This window comes from Rutidosis leptorrhynchoides, chromosome 5, assembly GCF_046630445.1.
Source record: "Rutidosis leptorrhynchoides isolate AG116_Rl617_1_P2 chromosome 5, CSIRO_AGI_Rlap_v1, whole genome shotgun sequence".
Classification (NCBI taxonomy): Eukaryota; Viridiplantae; Streptophyta; class Magnoliopsida; order Asterales; family Asteraceae; genus Rutidosis; species Rutidosis leptorrhynchoides.
This window is the reverse complement of record NC_092337.1, coordinates 380,883,379-380,908,932: the sequence shown is the minus strand read 5'-3', so window position 1 is coordinate 380,908,932 and position 25,554 is coordinate 380,883,379. Positions and strand designations below refer to the sequence as shown.

Below are 25,554 nucleotides of genomic sequence, written 5' to 3'. Positions count from 1 at the left end.
AAAGTTTAAGTACTCGTGCCTAGTATGTAAAATGTAAAATGCGCATGTATTCTCAGTTCCCAAAATAGTTAAAGTAAAAAGGGAATGCTATAACTCACAATGATAAAGTAGCGGTAAAGTATGACTCGGAAAGTAAGCAAGTAATGAAGGTTGTCCAAACGGGTCCTCAACCTAAGTCAAATAGTACTAAGTCAGTAAATTGTCCCAATAGATTTAAAAGTATGTAAATAAGGTCTTAAGGGTCATCATCATTCATCATCAAACAAAAGGTGTAAAGTAAGTTTCGTTCATTAAAAGAGTTTAAAACAAAGGCTGAGTTCGGTCAGTCACCACGGCCTCTATACCTACTGAAATAAGGTGAGACCAGTGGCCATGGCTCCGTATATGAGTCCTTTAGTTGTGGTAAAAATTACAGAAGCAAACTCGTCTTTGTTTGACCGTGGCGACGGTCTAAGTGCGAGTAGGTCAGAATTTTCAGCACAACGTTAAATGGACATAGTGACAATCGGAGGGCCATAAATCCTAAACCGTAACTCGGATTAAGACGAGTCCTATATGAAAAGTTATCTACTCGAATAGAGATATCTGAAAATCATAATTACAGTAGCCCGGGTAGTACGGGTCAGACACAGAAACAGTAGAACAGTAGGGTCAGTAGGTTTCGGTGGTTCTTGGTGCTCGATGCTTATCATGGTTCTCATCCTTGATGCATATAGCTTCAAGTGTACAACTCGTTGATGTGTTTGCATCATTTTCACCAAGGTTTGACCATCATAACCCAAGTGTAAGTCTAAGACATGAAGCACAACTCACTTAAGTGTTGCAAGTGTTTTGATGAACCAAAGTTACATCAAAGTCTTAGATTCAACACATACATGAAATGTAAAAGTAATGTAGAACTATAAACTTGAAAATAAACTAACTAATCAAGATCTTAAGGTGTAGAACATAGTTCTTAGTTTGATCTTGAAGATCCAAGACTCAAAAGTCTAGATCTAACATAAGTGTACAAGGTTATAGTTAAAGAAAGTTTACTTACATGTTCTTGAACTTTCAAAGTTAACTTTAGTTCAAGAAAGTATGAGATCAAGACTAACTTGTAATACTTGACCATTTAAACTAACAAACATGAAATTAAAGTGCATAATACAAAGAAATAAACTAAATAAACAAGTTAATAAGTTCATGGGTTGCATACTTTAAAGATTCAAGCCTAAGTCTTGATCTTTAGAAAGTAAACTTTAGGTTTACTTCATGAGCTTCAAGTATGATCTTAACACATGAACTTACAACTTTTTTTAAAACAATAAAGGTATAATCATAAACTAATAAGTTTATGTTCTTGAGTGTTCTTGTAAAAACAAGATGACATGGAGAATCAAACTAACAAGTTTGCTTCTTAGTAATTAGTAGGTAACAACAACAAGTAAATAACAACAACAAAGTTCATGTAGCTAAGTAACAAACATGAACAAGTATCAAACAACAAACAAAGAACAAATGATGATGATGATAATGTATGTGTGTTAGGCCACGGTTTTGGTCAAGAGAAAGAAAGGAGAAAAGTTCTTGTTACTTACAAGTATTTGAGAGAAAAAAAGGGAGAAAAGTTGAGAGAATTTTCAAGTAACTTTGTGTGTGAAATGAGAGCAAATGAATAAGTAACCAAAAAAAAATTTGAATCCCTCCCTTGTACTCCAAAGTTGACGGTTTTGAGAAGGAAAAGGGAAGGGAGATTGTCCACTAGATCCTTGCATGTTAAAGTCTTAAAAGTTGGTTATTAGGTGTAATTTTATGGGAAAGGTGTGCAAGTAACAAGCAACTAGATTCCTATACACTAAACTAACTAGTTATGTTCCAAATGTAATACTTACATGTTAAGTTGGGCTAATAAGTCTACTAAAGAAGTAGGGTGGGCTTATAAGCCCATAAACACTAATAAAGGCCCAAGTTCAAGTAATTACAAATTAAGTCCAACAAAGCCCAAGTAATTAACCAATAACCTTAGTTAATTAAAATGATTAATAAAACTTAATCATGAATGTAAATAATATCTAAAAATATTATTCGTGAAAGTTTCGTGTGTCACAAAGATGTTTCGGGCATTTAAAGGTCACGTACGGTTAATCATGGCAACAAGTAAATGTAATAACATACATTCGTTTAATCACAAGTATTAATAATAAACATTATTAATTAAGGATGGAAAAACCAGGGTCGTTACACTACTCATGTCAAAAGCATGATGAAGAATTTTCGATCATATCAAGGCAAGGTGAGATTGGCCGACAACAAACAACTCAATATAGAGGGCATTGGAGATGTTGTATTGAAGACTACTCTTGGCTCTAATTGGACCTTGAAAAACGTAAGGTACATTCCTAAATTAAAAAGGAAACTTATTTCGGTTGGTCAATTAGATGATGAAGGTAACGCGATTACTTTTGAAAACCGCCAATGGAAGGTGGTTAAGGGTAGTTGTATTGTGGTTCGTGGACATAAAAGGGGAACTCTTTATATGGTTGAAGTGTTTGATGAAGACACGGTGGTTGCTACGGTTAATGTTGAATCCGAATCAACTCTATGGCACCGAAGACTCGGGCATATGAGTGAGAAGGGTATGAAGATGCTTGTTTTGAGTGGGAGAATTCCAGAATTGAAAAAGGTAGAACTTGGATTTTGCGAACCATGTGTATATGGGAAGCAAAATAAAGTGACTTTTGGGAAACCGGGAAATGCTCCTAAGTTGGAGAAATTGGAGCTTGTCCATACGGATGTGTTTGGTCCAACCAATGTAGAATCACATGGAGGTTCTCGCTATTATGTCACCTTCATTGACGACTCCACTTGAAAGGTATGGGTTTATTTTCTTAAAGCTAAATCCGATGTATTTTATACTTTTGTGAAGTGGAAAGCTATGGTAGAAAATGAGACTAATTTGAAAGTCAAGTGCTTGAAGTCGGATAATGGAGGGGAATATGGTAGTCTTGAGGTTAAAGACCATTGTGAAAAGCTCGGTATTAGAATGTTAAAAATGGTACCAGAGACATCGCAACACAATGGGGTCGCCGAACGTATGAATCGTACGTTAAATGAAAGGGCTAAGAGTATGAGACTACATGCCGGTTTACCTAAGATGTTTTGGGCGGATGCGGTAAATACGGCGGCTTATTTGATAAATAGGGGACCCTCAACACCGTTGGGTTTTCGAATTTCCAAGGAAGAATGGCAAGGTAAGAAGGTGAGTTATAATCACCTTAGCGTCTTTGGGTGTAATGCTTATGTGAAGACCAAAGATGCGGATAGAGACAAACTTGAGGCCAAGTCAAAGAAGTGTATTTTCATAGGCTACAGGTCGAATGAAATGGGTTATCGTTGTTGGGATAACGAAGCTAGAAAAGTGATTCGTTCTTGTGATGTTACCTCTGATGAAGATTCGGTTTATGGCAAACCGGAAACGGGGAGTTCTAAACCGGGTCATGTTACTTTTGACGATGTTTCTATTGATGATCTTGCAGGTTCTAGTGGGAGTACGGGTAACAATGAATTGCCAATTAACGGTGAGGCATCGGAAAATGCTAATGATGGGGATGGTTCGGAAAGCAGTGATGATTCCGAACATAGTGCGAGTTCTAGTGATGAAGAGGACACAAATGAAACCGGTCCAACCATTTCGGTTGCTCCTACACTAAGAGGCTCGACTAGAGTGCCCAAACCTAATCCTAGGTATTCTCCATCATTAAACTACTTGCTCTATACCGAGAATGGTGAACCCGAAAGTTACTTTGAGGCAAGGAAGACAAAAGAATCCATACAATGGGAGCTTGCCATGAAAGAAGAGATGGGGTCACTTGAGAAGAATAAAACTTGGTCACTAGTGAAATTACCTCATGATAAAAGGACGTTGCAAAGTAAATGGGTGTATCGAATCAAGAATGAGTTGGATGGCAAGAAAAGGTACAAGGCTCGTTTGGTGGTTAAAGGCTTTCAACAAAAGAAAGGAGTTGACTACCAAGAGATATTTTCACCGGTGGTGAAGATGACTACTATTCGTTTGGTACTTTCTATGGTTGCATCCGAGGACTTACATCTAGGGAAACTAGATGTGAAGACCGCATTCTTACATGGTAACCTTGATGAAGAGATCTATATGAGGCAACCCGAGGGCTTTGAGGTAAAGGGTAAAGAGAAGTGGGTTTGTAAGCTAAAGAAAAGTTTGTATGGATTGAAGCAAGCACCTCGGCAATGGTACTTGAAGTTTGACGAGTTTATGAAGAAGATTGGTTTCTTAAAATGTGAAGCGGATCACTGTTGCTACTTAAAGAAATTCAAGTCTTCTTACATAATCTTATTGTTATATGTTGATGACATGTTACTTGCAGGTTCCAACATGTCCGAAAGCAACAAGTTGAAGGGATTACTTTCCCATGAGTTCGAGATGAAAGATCTTGGTGGTGCTAGGCAAATATTTGGCATGAGTATTGTGCGTGATCGTGTGAAGGGTACTCTATACTTGTCTCAATCCAAATATATTGAGAAAGTTGTAGAGAGGTTTAACATGGAAAATTCAAAGGCTCGTTCTATGCCTTTGGGTAACACGATAAAGCTATCGAAAAGTCAATCACCTAAAACGGAAGAAGACAAAATGGAGATGAAAAAGGTTCCATATGCATCGGCCGTGGGTAGTGTTATGTATGCCATGGTTTGTACAAGACCCGATATTGCTCACGCAGTGGGAGTTGTAAGTCGTTATATGTCTAATCCGGGAAAAGAGCATTGGGAAGCGGTTAAATGGTTACTTCATTATTTGAAAGGTACTTCTAATATGGGATTGTGCTTCTCTAAAAGCAATGTCATACTTAGAGGTTATGCGGATGCTAATTTGGGTGGATTTGACGATTCGGGAAAAAGCACTACGGGTTATGTTTTCACAATAGGAAAGACGGCGGTTAGTTGGATGTCTCGACTACAAAAGAGTGTTGCTTTGTCAACCACCGAGGCCGAATATATGGCTATTGCAGAAGCTTCTAAAGAGCTTGTTTGGTTGAAGAACTTCTTAGGTGAGTTGGGTAAAAGACAGGACTATTGTGTCTTGTATTGTGATAATCAAAGTGCAATACATCTTGGGAAGAATCCGGTGTTTCATAGTCGTACGAAACACATTAAGTTAAGGTATCATTTTATTCGACAACATATAAATGATGGTACTTTAGCATTGGCAAAAGTCCTTGGTACGAAGAATCCTGCTGACATGTTTACTAAGGTGGTTACGACGGAGAAGTTAAGGTTTTGCGTTGCCTCAACCGGTCTTCTCATGACTTGATGAGAGAAGACGTCTACTAGGGAATTAGAGAGTTGATATTTCATTTCTAACAAGTAGTGTTGAAGACCTTGTATCGAAAGTCTGCTCATCCGAAGTATGTGTTGAGTGTGCGTGTCCCAAATGGAGTTTGGCGGTATAATGGTGGTTTAACGTTCTTGGTTAGATCGTTGATATTTTTGGGTTGACGAAGGTTGGGTTTGTTCAAAGTCTCCAAGTGGGAGATTGTTGGAGATATGGAGAACTTTAAACAATTAGTGGGAAGATTCTAGGAAACTCACACGAAGCTTCTACAAAGTTGTTAGGAAACTCACATGTAGCTTCCACGAAGTTGTGAGGAAATTCACATGTAGCTTCCACGAAGCTGTCAGGAAACTCACATGTAGCTTCCATGAAGCTGTCAGGAAACTCACATGAAACTTCAAGGAATTGTTTTAGCTTACTCCTTAAACCATTCTATAAATAGACCATCTTGTAATTCATTGTAAACACACCAAGAAAAATTATCAATAATATTCTCTAGTTGGCCGTGGACTAAAGCAATCACAACGATTGCATATAACCACGTTATCTCTTGTGTCGATTTATATTTCTTGCATTTATAATCTTTCGTTCATTAAGTGGGTTAGTAATCTTGTAGAATTATTATCGGTGAGTGATCTTATTGAATCACTTGCGTTGTTTTGGGTCCTAATATCCTTACATTTACTGACTCCAACTCATCCATTATTTGGTAGTATAAATCGTATATGTATTTGTAAGAAAAAAATAAGTTAAATTTCTGGTGGAACTATCCGTTATAAGTCATCTATTTGCTGTTGGAGGCGCACTTGATCTGTAACAATTGATTGTGACTGTTTTTATATTAGATCATGTTATAGATTATGGATGTGATAATGAAAACCAAGTGTCTATGTAAATGCACAATTGATGAACTTGAATTAAGTATCCTGATTATGTAACCAATACATGTTTTATAATCAACACAGATGATGATGATATATTAAAATTCGATATCAAATGATATGGAACGTTGGGACATGAGAATCGAAACCACCATGAATAGCCTGGTACATGAACCGCGATATTATATGTCTGTAAGGGTCCTCTTCCCTTCTTCTTTTGCAGTAAGCAAGACATTTTTCAACCTCACTTTTCACATGTAAATACATTTCCTCTGCTTTTTCCCTGTTCCTTAGTTCCCCTTCCATCCCTAACAATAATATTTAAGGAGCATCACAATTAAGATCAACACATTATTATACTATGACAACAACTCACTCAATTCTAATCACAATTTTGAGCATATTCACACACTTAATATGTGTTGAATTTGACAAATAACTTTCATTTTATGAACATACACAAATCTAGAGTCTATTTAAAACTCCATATTTAATGTGTAGACCATTAGCTTTAATATCCACACTCTTAAGCAGGATAGTTATATATCATCTTTTATAAGATCCTCAATATTCATTGGAACTTAGAAGTCTCTGTTCAAGACAGAGGGTGATGATAAAAATGCAAAAAATTAATCTGGTGCGATTAAATTGTCTGATAAATTAACTTCATGAATGGATTTATAGAAAATATATATATAAATGAACTATTATATAATCCTTCTCAAAATTTTGGGTTGCACACCTTCCACATGCCCCCTAAATACTGAAAAAAAATCATTACTTTAACGAGTTTACATAAAGCAATAAACCGTGAAGATTTCACTTATGGTGTTTTAAAAGACATTGATTCCGACTGTATGTGTGGTTGAACAAAGGAAATTATGCATGCATACCTTGCATATCAATGGGCTTTCCGAAAAAGTAATAGAATCGTCCCGGAACTTTAGGTAATATCCCTGGAAAGTATACGTCTTGATTTGCAACATCTCCTTTAGCATCAGTTCTACCACCACACGACGACATCAATTCACCAACTAAAAATTCCATGTTACATAACACAACATACATACCTTACATGCACAATCTCATTTCTTAACTCTTCAATGTAAGCCCTCATAAAAGGAATCTTGATTTGATCATTATAATCAAGTACCAACTGATAAATATCCAGGATGAAACCATTCAAACAACCATTAAAAAAAAAAAAATCATTTGATTGAAGAAATAAGATTCTGTTAAGACTCACTTCACTAAAATCATCTTCACCAACAGTACCAAAAGGTATGATTTTGGCTCCGAATAATGCAGCAGCTCTTACAAACTCAGGTTGCTCAGACCAGAATAACTTGTACTCCTCACCCTATATATAGATTTTTAGACTTAACCGTGATTAGTCAACCTCTTAATCGTGATTAGTTCATTGCACAAAAAAATATATCAACTAGAAGAGTTACCTTTTTATGACAAACCTCGCGCATACCTCCCGGATACAGCAAGACATGAGACTTTAAGGAAAATAATTTGTACATGTTTGAGGCTGAGACAGGAACTGCACCCATAATTCTTAAAAAATCGTATGCTGCTAAGTCAGGCAATATTCTTCCTTCTTTCAACTTGTAAAAAAATGATGGATGTGCTAATGCGCGCAAGATGATATTTCGCTCGATTAGAAAGTTACGCATCATCAGAAATGCCTCAATTCCCAATAAATTGTGGTACCCAACAAATAAGACGGGGCCTTCAGTAGGGATTCCATCAAGACCCCTCACGATTTTCCCGGTTTCTAACGTTGAGAGCATCACAGGAGAAGTGGCAACATTCATCCATCTATGATGCAAAATATACAAAATATAGTCATTCCTCTTTATATTCATACTCTAGTGGGTCCCAGTATCCTCACAAGAGGTTTGAGTTCAAACTTCACTAGCAACATATTTTGGGTAGCCAAAAAAAGTGGTCGGAAATTGTCACGGGATAGCCAGGTTAGGCCACGTACATCAAACTAAAAATACTCCCTTTATCGGGTAGCCTAAACAATGGAAAACCTTATTCGTTTACTCTAGATGCATACAGATGCGAAGCATTTGGTAATCTTTCATACTCTAGTGGTCGCGGTCAGAAGAGGCTTCAGATTTAAACCTCACTATCAGCATATCTTGGGGTGGTTAGGGAAAAAAGGGTCCGTCACTAGATACCTTTGTTAGGCCAGGTACATCAGAGTCAAATACCCTTTGCCCGGGTAACCTGAACAGGAAAACTTTAACCGGCATACAGAACAGGAGGCATTTGGTAATCTTGATAACACTCTAATCAGTTTCTTGAATAAAACATAAAACATACTTGTTACTTAGAAATTTTATATAGGTAACTCATGTAATTGCACAATTATTTAATTATGAAAAGGTTAAATCAATACTACTTTTTGGGCTGAAAGAAGTCACATGAGCTTTGAGGCTTAACATACAGCTAAGAACTAAGAACTGATAAGACACAGGATTTGCGTTAACTACTTAACTGCCATAATCAAGAAAACGATTTACGGGAATTAAGTTAAGTTACCTTAGAGGGTCACCCATATAATATTTGAATTCAAGTGGAGTTGGTGGTATGAAGTCTAATGCATAATCTGTATGTTTTGAACGACGAAAAAAACCAGCAGCCTTGATGATTGTTACCATATCAACATCTTCTTCCTGTAACATGTGGATGCTATAATCATTATCAGTTTCCTCCAATTTAAGGTCAAATTATGTAAAAAAATTTCATATAATCAGATTTTTATTTTGTTGTCCTCTTGCATCTACGAGATTAATTAAACAAAGATGATTGTGAAAGTACACGAACAAACATTTACGGACAGATGAGAGTAGAAAGCATGGTACCAGGAACAGGGCATGGCCACAATCGTGAAATGTACGTATTTGACATTTATGGAGTATTCGACAAAGCCTTTGTCCTTCTTCTATACTAGGAAATAGCTGATCCTTGCCGCTGTAGTAATTAAGATTTTAAAACATCATTAAGAGGCAAAGTAACTGAATGACACACATTTACGGTTTAATGATGTGAGACCTAGAGAGTATGAGTGTCTGAGCTGTAACATTATGAATGCGGGAGTTGGAATACACGTATGCGGATTCTAGCATCTTTAGCTTCCAAAGAAGCAGCTCAACCGTCAACACATCATCAAGGGCCTGATAATATCGATAATCAGATCGTCTGTAGCTCAAGTGGAAGTGGTCTGACACTCAATGTTTAAGGTCAAAGAGTTCGACTCCTGGGGACTACAACATTACACACAAAGTTATCTCCTTTTCTTCTGACTTTGATATCCACCCAAGGTCGCCGCCTTTCGCACATTACGTTGCGGGGGCGGCGGGGAAGGAAGGGGGGGGGGGGGGGGTGGTTTACCGGCTATGCCCTCGGATTGGTCCGGGTTTTCTCCGAGCAGCAGTGGGGGTCGGGTTATGCAACTGGGTGAGATGATCGTGTGGGTGGTTTAGTCTCCCTGGGTAATCCCAAATTGCTGTTCAAAAAAAAAAAAAAAAGAAAAAAAAAAAAAGATCATCTGTATATAATGAGTTAGTGACGGTACTGCCAATTTCAGATACTTTGTTGTGCTTGAAGACAGATCATTCAAACGTCATTTACATATTAAAATGATTTAAGTTGCGAAATTTACTTAATATCTCACATATAAGTATGAGAACAATGCTACAATTTCCTCTGATAGATCTTGAACTGGTTTCTCTGCAGTAGGCATCATCGTTGTTGAAGACACACCTGTACATATAGTGCAAACTGCCAATTTCAGATTATTGATCATATCATGATTAATATGCATAAACTCATATAATATATTAAATCGATTTTTCTGTTTTTAATGCATATACACAGAGAAAAAACCTGTAATTAAGCTCAGCACATAAGGAAGTCCAAGACTGAGCTTATCAGGCATCGCTTTCAAAATGGGTATCAAAGACTGCAGTCGAGACTTGCCAAAACTAGTAGCTACATACAATAATATGAGATCATGACATAAAAAGTAAGTGTGTGTGTGTGTGTGTGTGTGTGTGTGTGAAATGTGAGCTATTGAGGTTCACCGGAATTAGCTAAAACCAATACAAGATCAATATCAGGGGTGCGTGCAGCAACACCGAGTGCAAGGCACGCGCCTACAGATTCACCAACGAGATATATGGGTCTGTTTGGAAATTGGAAATATTCGGATCTAACTGTTGTTTCAACCAGCTTCACAAGATCTAATCCACATAGAATATAGAATGATTTAAGTATCATAACTTTTCAATTCTAAAAGCATAAGAAGGAGAACAATGAATGGTCTAAAGGGCCTTTGGCCTATCATAACTTCTTCAAAAACATTTTAGGTGACCAAAGGGCCTTTGGCCTATCGGTATCGAGGAGCCCCTCTGACCTTGAGGTCATGGGTTAGAGTCCTGTTGGACGAGTCATGTTTAGAACATTATTCGTGCAAAATTATGTAGGGTGTATGAGTTTGTCATTCGAAAAAACATTTTAGATCAAATGAAGTTAATAATATTATCAAACGAATATTAAAGAAAATTTTCGATTCTAGAATAATGTTCACAACAGTCAAGACTGACCTCAGCATTGAATTGAATTAGTAGGGATTTAAGGAGAAAGAGAGATGGACCTGTAAACGGTGTTCGGTCTGTAGTAGGAATATGCAAGCACCATATGTTGAAAATCCTTCAAATTGTTAAAAGGCGAAAGAATCATTAGTAAATTAAGATTAGTAACGCCTTGGAGAAAGAACACTAGCTAATCATCATCATCATCATCATCATCATCATCATCATCATCATCATGTATTAAAATTCAAAAACTCTAGCTAATCATCATCGTCATGTATTAAAATTCAAATTAAATAATAAAAATAAAAAAATGAGGCGTACTCTCCTAGCCGTTGGTGATTCAAACAAAGTTCAAGCCCGGAACCATCTATTCCTGAAAAAGTCTAATATACTAATTTAGTCTCTTCAAAAACATCATTATATATCTCAAGATATAGGACCTTGCATCAGATTAAGATTAGGGTTAGGGTGTAAATGAGCCGAGCTACTCAAATTCGATTCATTAAGAGCTCGAAAAGAACCAAGCCACTCGAGCTCGATACGAAAGGATTTTAAACGAGCTCGAGTTCAAGCCAAACCTTGAATTTTTTTTAAATAACATTTAGTAAACGAGCTTGAGCTCTCTCTTATATCGAGCTTAAACAAACTCAAAAGGCTAAACTAGCTTTTCATTTTCTTTTCCGGTAGGTAGAGAAACGACTTCCCTAAGGGTAGATGAATGATTGTCTACATTTCACCTCCTACATAATTCACATCGATGGAATTAGGTATTGTTGTTATTGTTGTAATATTTTTAGGACTTTGCTATCAGAGATGTCCTTAACATGCTTAAAGCACTTTTACAAATAGGTAACTGCCAACATAAAGGTAATAACTAGCTGCTATAAAAAGTGTTTTAAGCTTGTTAAAAATGGATTTAAGGGTTGTTCTTAACAAAATTCTTATTTTATAATATATATATATATATATATATATATATATATATATATATATGTAGTGGCCGGTAGAATCAAGAGGGAAGTAACCATTCGGGGGGAAGCGGGGGGAAGCAAAAACTTTTTTTTTTCGTTTTTTGAAAAAATTTTGTTCACGAACATTATAGATGAGATGAAAATATGAACATTTAGTAGAGACACTTTGTGATAAATGTTTTTATTTTGGCGGAAAAACGCTCGAAGAAGTAATATATAACAATTATCGTGTTTTTCGAGCGTATCTTGAGGTTTTAGCTATTGGGGTTTAGATATTAGGGTTTAGATATTAGGGTTTAGAAATTTACAGTTTAGGGTTTAGATTTAGGGTTTAGATTTAGGATTTAGATTAAGTTTTTAACACGAACGGTTTAGAGTTTAGGGTTTAGGGTTTGGTGTTTTGGGTTTATGGAATAAACCCAAAACACCAAACCCTAAATTGGGCTAAATTTTACTTCACAAAACATGAAGAAAAAAAACGTTCATATTCTTCACGAACAATATTATCTTGAATGTTATTTTTGTCGATCGTTTTCCCGCCTAAATAATAACATTCATCACAAAGTGTCTCTTCTAAATGTTCATATTTTCGTGTGATCTTGATGCCGGAAAAAAAAATTCAAAAAAAAAACGAAAAAAAAAAAATTTGCTTCCCCCCGCTTCCCCCGGTTGGTTACTTCCCCATTGATCCTGCCCCTATATATATATATATATATATATATATATATATATATATATATATATATATATATATATATATAATATATAATATATAATATAGAATGATATAATATATAATAATATATAATGATATAATAATAACTATAATATAGCTTAACGAGTTGAACTCGAGCCAAGCTCGAGCTTATATAATGTCAAACGAGCCGAGCTCAAGATTTATATACAAGCCGAACGCGAGCCTGATAGAGCTCGGGCTCGGCTCGAGCCTAATAGAGCTCGAGCTCAAATTGACTCGTTTACACCCGTAGATTAACTTAAGAAACGATCTGATTATTGCTTGAAGGAATAGTTTCAAAAAGAGTGTAATGAACCGGGTAAAGCAAGTAATAGAGGAGACTTTAAGCACGCAGTACACTCCAACGGCGAAAACCATCTAGGAGGTCCACCATCTAAATTACTAAACATATACGTCGACCGTTTGAGGTAGTCATGTAAGGTTTTCAAGCGACGTTGTTGGTCTTTATAATATATTGTTTGCTCTTGAACATTGGCTATACAGAATCTTTGAGCACACGTAGTAGTGACGTTGGTGCGATTTACAACTGGGAACAGATGAGGAAGAAAAGTTGACATGATGAATAAATGATTAATTTAACAATACGGCTTCATTTGATTCATGTTATGGCTGGTTGATATGAATGACGGAACCAAATGATGCATGAAAACTGGAAAACAAGTTTGAGATGAGTTTGTTAATGAATTAATATCTAATTTTTGCTTTTATATAGCTAATTAAGATGTTGTAACACGTTTCTATATTTTATAATACTGATTATAGAGATATAAATTCTTTCAGTTTTCTATGAAACTAGATATAATGGACCAAAAAGTGACCGTATTACATTAAAACCATACATATCATACACTAATAAATAATGTGGTTTACAAAGTATCTTTCTTTCTATACACACAAAATGTGCATTCTTTGTTTAAAAAAAACCCTCAAATTAAACAAACATTTAAGGCTGCAATGACTGTCAGTTAATCATCATCTTCATCATCTGTTAAGTGAGTTTTAAGTGTTTTATTATTAGGTATAATCCATTTTTCACTTTCCCATGCTGCATCTTTATTCGGTAATTTATACTCGTCTGCTTTTAACGACAACTCGAACTCAGGAAGATCCGGTAATACGTTCAAACTCCTGTATTAATTTTCACATCAGGTTAACGCAAATATAACTCACAACGAGACTAAATGAAGCAAGTTTGATCACTTACTTTTCTTCCTCTAAAAGGGAGGCGTACATCTGCGACTTTTTAGCTGCGGTTTCGGGAATTTTTTTGTTCAAATGCTTCATTGCACCCCACGCAGCCGGAGCCCTTCATACAATAAAGTGAACAGATTATACTATAATACTCAAACAGCAGAACATATATCACATAAACAGGATGTAACTACATACATTTAAAAAAAAAAAAAAAAAATATTCTGCGAATAAACGAATAATATATTAGAACAAAGACAACATTCATAAAAAAGTAGTATATGTTTTGATCTGAGCCCATTTTTACTTGTACCCAACCCGCCTGACTAGTGCAATATGCCACCTCATCACTTCATACAAATGATTTCGTATCAGTCTTACCTTGTTATGGGAAGTATTAGGCAAAAATTTAAACACGCCTTCTTGCTCTCTGTTAAAATCTCTTCTGCTGCAAGAAAACAACACATTGCAACGATATGGCATGATGGTTCCGTACCCTTATCCGTTATTAAACCGTGGTAGTAGTATGCAGCAGCCTGATTACACAAGTCAAATAGTCAAACACCAAAATCTTGATTTAAACACCTTTGTTGGTAAATATGATGTTATGAGTAAAATCAAGGTTGTAAAAGTCGCGAGTGGCTCGAGTCAGGGACAAGTTGGACGTTGACCAGCATTGACTTTTAGTAATGAATAAATTAAACATATATATTACATATAAATATATTAATCATAAAACTTAAATATAAAAATTATAGATATATGACAAAAAAAATATAATTTTTTTGACCTAACATGGACTTTGACCGACTCCCGACTCGACCCGACTTTGGCTTTCACTGACTTTGACCAGACTCTTTAGCGTGGCCGCCTTTTTATGGCAGTTTTTGGGCGAGTCAGGACGAGCTAGTCCCCAAACTGACGCGTCGGCCGACTTTTACAGTAGTGAGTATAGCCAAGTTAGAAATGCAAACCTTTGCTTCAAGGTACTTCCATTTGATAAATGATAGATGCTTCTTCCCATATCCATTAAGGTTGTTGCATGTTGACAAACAGTAATGAGCCTGTAATAGAAAGTTTAAGTAATTGATTAAGAGGATTTATACGTCGATTGTGACAAGAAATTAAAGATGAATTACGTACCTGGCCGAAATAACTCAATTGCTCGCATGCTAATCTTCTCTTAACGGATAAAGTAGCATTTTTACTTTCAACAGCTGAAGCAAGCTGCATTTCTGTTCCCTGGAAGTCATATAATATGGTATGTCATGTTTTAGAGGTGGTAATTTTGACCCATTTATTGAGAAGGTTGATTCAGGTGAATTGGGTCGAATAAAGAGATCCAACTAAGAATGAAACTTTAATAAATATATAAAAAAACAAGCCAAACAATCATGTGTATTTGAAGCATACAGACTCTATAACATTATTAATGATTTTTTTATGATAAAGTTTAAACATACCTGCCCAAGTGCTTGAATATAAGAAGCCTCAATTACACTCTCCTGTAAATCTACCGGAAACTTCATCCTGATCGTAAAGTTTGAAATGAGTTTCTCGATCTGAATCTACTAATTGGAACACATAATAAATATATTATATATATAGTTTATCATAATTCTTAACATACTTAATATGAGGTGGAATTTGGACAAGTATTTCACGAAGACAGAACTGCAGGTACCCAGCTGCCTTCACCAATAAGTCGACAGCAGCCCGTATGTTATCTACAATAAAAATAATAATAATAAAATAAAAGATCGGTCAGCAGTTCGAGTACACTAACTTTATGTTGGTTGTTTAAGATACAAAAGTAAGCTTTTTTAAAAATAAAAATAAAAAATGCACACCTGTAGATTCAACTGATTCAGTAGAAACAGTTTGATCAGGAATCAACTTTGAATTTGCATCCAATAATGTTAACATAGCCATCATATGAACTATAGATAGTAATTCAAACCAAGAATCTGCAACACTTATTTCCTGCTAATCGAAATAAATATCAGGTTACTATTAATAAATCAACTTTGAACATCATAAAATGGAAAATGAAATCCTCACTTGTTGTTTATCGTCTATACTTTTCCATTTGAATTCAATCAGTTCTCGACATCTGAGTTCTAACAAACACATCAGCAATAAATCAATGCAATTATCCGATAAACATGTAAACTTTTTAAGCATTGAAGAGAATCAAACCTTGATCAGTAAGACCAACTAATAACGATAAATATTCTTCCAATGAACGTAACAATTCAGGCACAGCTGATACATCTGAAATATATATAAAAATATGTTATTAACTTACAGATCTTTAAAATAAAACAAATAGTTTTAGGCCAATGGTGCGTAGCTCAGTTGGTAATGGGTGAATCAGGTATGTCCCACATTATGAAATTGTCAACCGATTATGGGCCGGTAAAAGTTGCCAGTTATGCCAAAAAAACACACAGTTTAAGAAAACGTACCGGTTTCTTCGGCTAGAAAAGCGATTTGATTTCTAAAAGAGGTGAGACGATCAGCAAGATCCTTAGGAATAATGCCTTTAAGTGGCTTTTGAATATTGGAATTAATAGGAATACGAATTGAAGGAACGAGTACGGTAACAAGAGGGATCTTCATTTGCTTTTTACCTCCAACTCTGTACACAGACACTGCACACCCCATTTTTTTTGTTTTTTTTTTTTACTTTTTATGAAAATAAAACTTGTTAATATGAAACAACATATGACATTGTTATTATTTTTGTACAAGACATACAAGGATATGTGTTGTGATAGAAATTAAACAAGTGTTTTTTGGGGGAATGATTCTATTAAAGAGAGATATAGGCAAAAGCAAGACGAAACAGTCAGTAGTAGAAGTAGTTATGAAGCTTCTTGTGTATCAATTATCAATCAGTGTGTTCAGGGAGCCACATGGGTTAAGTCGTTTGTTTATTTGTTTTTTAAAATTTTCGGATTAAAAAAACATTCGTGCAATATGAAATTGTCTCGGATATTGAAATACTAAGGTTAAGTGATTAAAAATGTGTATATTGTATGTAATCAACTCAAACGATCTCCACCCATGTGTTATAGACGTTCAAAAAGTTCCATTGTATGTATTAGATGACTTCTTCATCAAAGTATTCTATTACGTGTCAACTAGACACATTGACACGTCATTTAACATATCATCATCACAGTCTCATATCGTTGGTTTAAAAGTTATAGCAGGTTAGAAACATAAATTTAAAAACGGGAAGTTTGTTGGAGGGGTTTACTAGATACCGTTGGGTCAATGACCCATTGGGAAATTGAAAGTTCAATCCAGATGATAAACTTTTTTAAAGATTAGGATACACATGAACGTAATTTTAGTTAAGATGGATATGGACATACAGTGTAAAATTAGTATTTAACCTGTATAATAATTGTAATGCATTGGTGAGACATGTGTAGTTGGAATAAAGAATTCAGAAGTAAGAGTTAGCTCAAGTATCTCTTGTGTGAACTCATCCATGGCGATATAGCATGTGCATGTACATGGGTTAGTGTGTTGGATGACCGCAGATTAAGGACCAGACTAGCCATTACTGGCATTTAACTTGGTAATTACTAAATAATTTAAATTAATATATGCACACATTCATTGTTTTATCTTAATTATCATCTAATTCTTTACTTTCAAACCATGGATTATAAAATATTCTGAAGTCGGTCGTCTCAACTAACAACGTAATTCCGTAAACATGATATTATCTGAATCAGATTATTGGTCATTACTTCAGTTTTTTTTCGAAAATAACGAAAACTCATATAGATTCCAGGTCGTTTTCCGAAGGAAAACACCCTCCACATGGAATACAAAAGGACAAAAGAAACGGAGAAACTCGCACCTAGAAAGCAATCATCTAAACCAGAACTATTTGATAAACGAGTCACTCTATCATCCCGACAAAACCTTACAAAGAGACTAACCAAACAAAAACAATATAATAATCGAAAATACAAGGCACGAAACCAACCGAAGAAAACAAGTCGGATCCAACAATAAATTTCGAGGACCCGCCCTTTAGTTGCGTAAAACAATTTGGAAATTAAACGTCTTAGATATTACTTCAATCAATACTTCCTTTATATTTGTATTCTTATTTTTATATAAGATTCACTGTTTCTCTTGGTTTGTGAGTTCTCTAATTCAAGCATATAACCAAATATTTTCATTATGTTAAATAGTAAAGTTTATAATTGCCAAGAAAAAGAGAAAAAGGGAAACATATATCTATTAACTTGTGAACGATTGAAGTTTTCCGTTTTTCATACTAGGTGAAGACGGTGAGTATCTTTTACCTAGATACGGAGTATATTCGATCTAATTAAGTTATTCTGTACTGTATTTGTTTTTGACCGTTTCATTCATCTGCATACGTTCACTAGTGGTTATAAATTTATGGGTTAGGGGTTGACACGAATAAAAAAGGGGAATAGGTATGCAAATTATTGGTATTGGTAGTAGTATAAAATTGTTTGTTTTGTTTTGTTTCAACGTTAAATGTATGCAAGTATAATCATAATGAAGAGTCTTAAGCTCCACCCATTATGGTCTGTGAGTTCAAACTTCAAAGTTATATCCAAATTATAGGTGTTGACAATACGAGGATTCCTGGTCTCGAGGCGTATCGTCGATCACTACCAACTCCTTTTTGACACCTTCGAGGAAAATATCATCACTTGATTCTTCAGTAGCTATTTGCTACTATTACATTACAACCCACCTTATTTATTTCTACATTTTTTTATCAGTAGGCATGTGCAAACAAAATAACCAAAGTTCAACTCACCTCCCCTATATATGTTTTAATCAAACTAGCGATGTCGACCATAAGTTAATAATTATTACTTCTTTTGTTTATTCCACTGTCTTCACGAATCGACCTTTTACTCGTTTTCTAGTATCAGCTCTTGCCTTTCGTGATTCATAACGAATGCACTTCTCGTACCTGTTACCATAACACGCTTTGAGTAACGATGTATTGGCCTACCATCACTTAAACATAGATTTGCTCGATCACAGTTTTAGTTGAAATTTTAAGGACTACCAAATTAGGTTCATAAATCATTTCTTTATCGTCACTATAGACCATCGGTGACCAACCAAACCAAACCGAAACTAGACCAAACCTGACCTTGCTATTATTGTTTTGGTTATTGGTTCTATATTAGGGTGTAGATGAGACAACACAACTTGTGAGTTACTCAGATTGACTAAAGAAGTATTTGAGATCAACTCAGGTACAAGTCGAATCGAGCTCGAACATTAAGGTACTTGGCTAGAGAGGCTCGCGAGCCTTAAACTTTCATTGCATTATATTTTTACCATTAATTGATATGTATGATAGCATATTTACCATATTTTTTTAATAAACTTCGAGTCGAGTAGACTAAGCCTGAAAGTATCAAGTCGATGAATATTAATTATAAATATTAAAAAAAAAAAAAAATCGAATCGAGCTTGGCTCGAAAGTATCAGTTAATCAGTCGAGTCGAGCTTAAGCTTGAAAATACAAGATCATCGACCCAAGCTCGAAAGTGTCGGTTAATCAGTCGAGTCGAGCTTAAGATTGAAAATACAAGCTCATTGAACCGAGCTCGAAAGTATCGGTAAATTAGTCAAGTCGAGCTCAAGCTTGAAAATACAAGCTCGAGTTCGAGTCGAGTTTCAAGCTTCGAGTTTTCTAATTGAGTCGAGCTCTATGTCCACTTTTTATTCCATTTGTACTTTTCAGTTTGAATTGGTTTGGTTATGGAAAGGTTAAAAAGTTTGGTTTGATTATGTAACGGTGAATACCTAACACATACCTAAAGGGAAACATGCATTAAACTAAGTTCAAATAAATACCTTCGGGTTTTCTTCTTTTCCTTGTAACGTAACATTGCGTTACTTCTATTCTGGGCAAGCTGATCTGCGTCGACTTTGACTATTGCCGGTACTTCCATTCCTTGACCGATTGCTAAAAACTGCTCCATCATATGACCATCCATGCTCGTATTAGTTCTATTAGTTCCCATTACTTGTGTTTCTGATAATGGTCCAGTAGTAGTAGTATGCATGTTCTCAATCTCCATTGTTGATCTGCAACGAGATGTCTGCTTCTGCACATGCCAATAAAACAAGATCCATAAGACACACAAAGTTTAAAGATAGCAGTCAGATATAGTGTTGGAAAAATTTATCAGAAACAATATAAAGGGCAAAAACTTGCTTCAATGGACAGTGAGTCTGAATTCATGCTGCTTTTTACATGATTTTTAAAGGCTAAATAAAAATGAAATGAACAGTAAACATAGTAACATGTGGTGTAACATGTAGCCACAAGTCATTGTACCACACATCTCCCTCAAACATTGTAAACATATGGTCTACATGTGGCCACAGGTGCTTTGACAGTTAGACCAGTAGAGTGTCTACATTTATCTTTCTCATTTTCTAATAGGTGAATAAATCGTGCTAGTTTACTTACTACTTCAAGCAACAAATATTCATTAGGTATTTTTAGATGAATTAAGAGTAAGATACAATTCTCTTCAGATTAATTTTTCTAAAAAGGGGACGCAAAATACGATCAGGGTTTTTACTTCAAGTCTTTTACCAACTTTTATAGACATCTTAAATTCCCAACTTAGTTAACCTAATACCAGGAACACCAAACAAAGTAATCAAAATTTTCATAGCATTGTTTGAATTTTAATAAGTAAACTAAAAATTTAAAAATCAATTATATTGTAGGATATATGTGCTACGGAGTAATAGCTAGCAAGGTTGTAAAAGTCGCTAGTCGAGGATTAGTCGGCCAAGAAATTGTAAGGACTAGTCGGCCAAGAAGGGAACTAGTAAAGAACTAGCCGACCAATGAGCTAGTAGCACACCCGTGCCTTTGATATTGGGGCCCATCATGTGGAAGCTATTTGGAGACTGACGCAGGTTCGAGTCTTACTAGAACCTGTCACATGGTTGTTTTCTAGTGGAGGTAATAACCTGACATCAGCCCTTTGGGGTGGGTTGGTAGGTTGCCAAAGGCAACACACCCCTGCCGATCTACACGTTTTTTGGAGTAAGGAACTAGCCGGCGACCAACTTTGACTTCGACCGATTTCGACTGACGTTAGCCAATTTTGACCAAATATATCTGAGCTTTGACCGACTAAATCCAACTTTGACCGATTTTGACCAGTGGACAAACTTTGACTGGCGTTGTCCGATTACTTTGACTGACTTGAGCCAGTTCGGATCGGACTTGACCCAAAATCCGGCCAGTCGGCCAACTTCTACAATATTGGTAGTTAGTGGAAAGCCCTCTAGTACTTGCCATTATTTTTTGTAGGAAAAGGTGGGCAGATATAAAAGACTGAGATGCAGAAAGTCCTCGTGCATTTATTGAGTATTTGGCTAAGTGAAGAAGCAACCCAAAAAAGTAAAAGTCCAACGCATCCCTATCTATTGATTAGGGAAACCAGAGGAAGTAGAAGAAAAAAAACATGTAACCTTTGACTGGCTTGCATTCATCTTCTTGTAACGTACACATTTGTTATATAGTTTTCTAAGACTATTAAATTGAGAAAGGATATTGTAAAATGTTTTAGAGGGTTACATGAAGTTATTCTCTTAATAAAAATCAGAAATCAAAATAAAGTCAGCTTGACCTGTTAACTAATATTCAAGTTATACTTGTATTCTGTGTATATCAACCAGATTTCATTCTAAAATTACCATCCTATTTAGCATTATTTTTCTATATGTGACAACTAGAAGTCTCAACTACGAGCACTAGACATTAATTATTTGCAGAACTAAACTAAGCTTCAAACCAATGGCTTATCCATATCAAACTACAAGGAGGTACCCGTGCAAAGTAGTAGGTAATTATTTCTCTTAATCTTCCTTATATAAGCAGAATAAACTAATTTAGAGATGTTCAATGATTCCGGTTACAAACTTACTGGTTCTTTGAATTCCTAGGTTTGGGTAATATGTAGTTCTGCAATACCTAAAACTTATAAATGTAGTATAAAGCATATATAGGTAATTTTGATATATCACTTTCATTTGGCTTATGTTACGGCTCAAAACTCAGTTTTCATCGACTAGTTTTTGTAAGAATATTCATATAGTGAAGTGCGTAGTATAAAGCATATATAGGTAACTTTCAAATACATAAATTTACAGGATTAATGCGTTGAACCAAATGCTTTGTAATATAGTATGTATAGAGGTTCAAAAGTATAGATATAGATATGTTGTGCTTATATAATATCCGATGATGAAAGATGAATTCTAACTCAGCTTAATTATTAATAGAAAAGAACTGATTAGTTTGGGTAAGAGATGCAAGTAGATAGACGGAACAACAAATAGTGCATAATGCTTACATTTTGTGGAATACCGGCAAAAGATATGTTTATGGCATCCATTTCTTTTAATACTTCCATTGTTGTGAAAGATGCATCCTCAACAAGGTCAGTACAGTTGTTTATCCCAAAGCCAAGATTATCACGTCCTGCATCTGAAGATATTGATCTTCCTAAATTGAAATCCCATATCTGCAAGATCAAAATGGTAAGCTAAGACACGTGTTTCTAGCTGCAGGACACTTCATGCTACTACTTAGACCTTACACCCCCAAAATACAGTGAAAACAATCAAGATTTCATGCTGTCTAAGCTATAAGACATACAATTCAAAAGCTTGAAAACCATTTAATAGAAGTTTCTAACAGTGCACTGCAGATGACCTTTCTTATTTTGCATCAGGGCTTCAATTAATTCATAGAAGATGTAAAATGATACTATTTCGCATAAGGTAGTTGGTCTGTAGAGTCTGTACACAACTGAGACGTGTGTGTATACCACAAGGTACAACAACAAAAAGACAACACGCCTCTTTAGTTATGAACATGTCAACTTTATTTAGCCATGTGCAGATCAATTCCCTTACTATTTACGGTATCGTGAAGTCAATCAACACACTACAATTGCACTTAAACATGACTGCATGACGATTAATCTTCTTCAGTACAAAAGATGCAACCAAGACAAGTAATCCTAAAACTAAAGATTATATTTACCACCTATAGGGTGTGTCTAAACACATTAATTCGTAAAAATCATATATAAAGCAAGGTAAGCAGCCAAATACAAGATATTGCTAAATCCTTTATTTAGTATTCCACAAGTAGCAATTTATTTTGCAACTAAACCTAAAAGTTAAACAAAAAAAGGCAAGCAGACTATCCAATTGGTATCAAGATTGATCAAGTTATGAAATTACAACCTGACTCATTTTGCGTTTAGGACTATAGCTCCACATATTACTAAATTCAGTACGATTTTCATCGTTTGCTTTCGAACTAGACTGCTTCTGCGGCGGCATAAGCAAATAAGTTAAAGGAGTTTCCTGATGCAACAGATCCTCATCATCCTGTTCTTCATGCTCAAAACCTTCTGAAACCTCATTTTGACCACATTTACTTGGTGTTTGAGGCCCTAGTTCGTTTCGATCCACATCAAATCGTTCCTGAGCAAGCTCTAATAACTGTTTATACAACACTTTATTACGCACACCGCATCCTGAATCTCGTGACTTTAATTCAACATTAGGAACCTCATCATAACAAATAGTATTGTTCTTATCATAATTATTAGCATTAGAACACTTATTATCACATGAATTTCCGTTACAACCGTTATTACCGTTAGGTTTATTGAGATTAAATCCCCAAACTGAAGCTAGGTCAAATACGGAAGGAGTACCGGTGATCTCGTTGACCTGAAACCGGTTGTGATAGGATGAAACGGTGGAATCACCGTGGAAATCGTGATCGCATGCGACGCAGAGCAGGAGATTATCGGTGGAACACGCGACGGAAACGGCACCGGATCCGCAATTGTCGCAGATCTGAGAGCGGATGTGTTTAAGAGAAAGAGCATTTGCAGAGTGAACGGTGTTATCACAGAATAAACAGAGTTTAGCTGAATCGGCTTTACAGTAAAGTACAGCTGGTTTATGGTTACAGCAATCACAGAGAGATGACATGATAATATATAATAATTCACTGTATATTGTTAATTCTGATGTGATTTTTCATTATTTTAGGGTTTCCTGATTGAAATGTTATAATGATGATGGGGGAAGATAAAGTGGAATCCTAAAAAAATCTTGGGAGAATTTTTAAAAAAGACAAAGAAGGCTTTTTCAGCCGGAAAGGGATAGATTGATTCTATTGGCTTGTTAGAATAATACGGAGTAGTAACTACTTTAAACTATACGGAGTATATAAAATTAACTAGTTAATTGACCCGTGAATTCACGGGTTTCGTTAAAAACATTGTGATAAATTTCTACTTTGGTAAATAAATATTAAGGCGATAATAATATTACCAATTCAAGATCATATTTCATAGAGTTAGCAAAGTATGGTCTAGTAAGTCTACCAGGATGGATAATGGATGAAAACACATGCATTGTATGCAAAGTTACCAGATGAGTTATCATAATAAAAACGATAATTAACTGATTGTATATTTATCCAATAGCCATGTCCATTCGAGTAAACAAAGATATGGATGATAAGGTATAAAATTCGGGTGTGATGGTAGTGCCATATATTCTAATTATGTATTCCAACTTCTCCAAATTGCAACGGTCTCAGTTCATTTCTATTTTCCTGTTGGGTCGTTTTTGAACATATTGACCCATTTGGTTTATGGGTCTATTCAATGTGATACATATAGCATATAGTGAGTCGAGTAATGCACTGGATGTGGTTACAGTTGTATGGCCCCTCGTGAGGTATTTTTATGGTTTAATAATAAAGTTGTGTGCTTTTAAAAAAAACATCTTAAATCTTACTTATACAATCAACATTACATACAACAGCTACACACGAAATAAAAAGGAATATGGAGTGACAGTTGCCAACCCAACTTAAAACTGAAGCTGAGAAATCCACAGACCCAGTTGCAAAAGGTGATAACTTGGACCCAATATAACCCAACTACAGAACATAAGAGATTGGGTTAAAGATCCAAATATGCAAATCCAATTTCGCTTTAAAAAAAAAAAAAAAAAAAAAAAAAGGCAAACAAATTTTATTAAAATTGAGAAATGTACAGGAGGAGAATATAAATTACAATCTCAGAATATGAACAATAATTAATCGATTTTAGGTACAATGTAGTATAGATCCAGCTTCAAAAGTGCTTCAGGAGACTAACACATTCGTCCTCTGTCATTTTGCATTCATGAGGCAAACCGATTCCTTTTTTCATAGGGAGATTTGCATCATAAATCTTAGGGTTTGTTACCCAAGTTAACCAATCAATCTTTCCATTTTTCCAACGACACGAGATCCATTCGTAACTTTCGATTGAATGTCAGTCACTAATTTTGTACAAATAACTCGACTTTTACCAATTTCGCTTTTTTAGCCTTCAGAAGCAGAACCAAATCACCCTACAGATTCAGCTATATATACTTTGGATTTGAAAGCAATTTGAACCACTCAATGTTCTTCTATAACAAACATTTTATATATTTCCCAATACCAGTCAATTAGGCATAAACACAAATAATCATTATTAAAATGGTGCAACAATATAAGTGGTATAATTAGCCAACTAAGATAGCTAGAAGTGAACTCGTCATGTTCAAATCCACATCCACATATATTAGTATTAGTAATTCTAAAATCAATACTACATTAACCACATTAACAATATATACTACGAATTCCATCACAACACATTCGCAACTT

General features: G+C 35.3%; 3 protein-coding genes across 4 annotated transcripts; all 3 read right to left on the bottom strand.

Moving 5' to 3' along the window:
• Positions 1–6,336: 6,336 nt before the first annotated feature.
• LOC139849780 (phytyl ester synthase 2, chloroplastic-like) lies at positions 6,337–13,126 on the bottom strand. Its single transcript, XM_071839404.1, has 14 exons — positions 12,865–13,126; positions 11,163–11,214; positions 10,901–10,956; positions 10,329–10,487; positions 10,132–10,236; positions 9,920–10,008; positions 9,298–9,419; positions 9,108–9,216; positions 8,785–8,918; positions 7,680–8,052; positions 7,472–7,585; positions 7,296–7,381; positions 7,119–7,228; positions 6,337–6,533 (listed from the first exon to the last, which is right to left on the bottom strand). Exons 1-14 carry the CDS (start codon positions 13,124–13,126, stop codon positions 6,337–6,339), a joined length of 1,968 nt encoding a protein of 655 aa, XP_071695505.1.
• Positions 13,127–13,435: 309 nt separating this feature from the next.
• Positions 13,436–18,229, bottom strand: LOC139848234 (uncharacterized). Of its 2 annotated transcripts, none has more exons than XM_071837961.1 (11): positions 16,229–18,229; positions 15,960–16,034; positions 15,822–15,880; positions 15,611–15,743; positions 15,391–15,487; positions 15,224–15,290; positions 14,904–15,002; positions 14,735–14,824; positions 14,142–14,296; positions 13,774–13,875; positions 13,436–13,697 (listed from the first exon to the last, which is right to left on the bottom strand). In XM_071837961.1, exons 1-11 carry the CDS (start codon positions 16,425–16,427, stop codon positions 13,535–13,537), a joined length of 1,239 nt encoding a protein of 412 aa, XP_071694062.1. In that variant the 5' UTR covers positions 16,428–18,229; the 3' UTR covers positions 13,436–13,534. The 2 variants fall into 2 exon arrangements, with proteins under 2 accessions (XP_071694062.1, XP_071694063.1); XM_071837962.1 differs by having other exon boundaries at positions 15,436–15,487.
• A 239-nt stretch (positions 18,230–18,468) lies between these two features.
• LOC139848232 (zinc finger protein CONSTANS-LIKE 14-like) lies at positions 18,469–23,914 on the bottom strand. The gene is made up of 4 exons (XM_071837960.1): positions 23,073–23,914; positions 22,172–22,342; positions 19,644–19,897; positions 18,469–18,744 (listed from the first exon to the last, which is right to left on the bottom strand). Exons 1-4 carry the CDS (start codon positions 23,832–23,834, stop codon positions 18,654–18,656), a joined length of 1,278 nt encoding a protein of 425 aa, XP_071694061.1. The 5' UTR covers positions 23,835–23,914; the 3' UTR covers positions 18,469–18,653.
• Between the last annotated feature and the right edge of the window lie 1,640 nt (positions 23,915–25,554).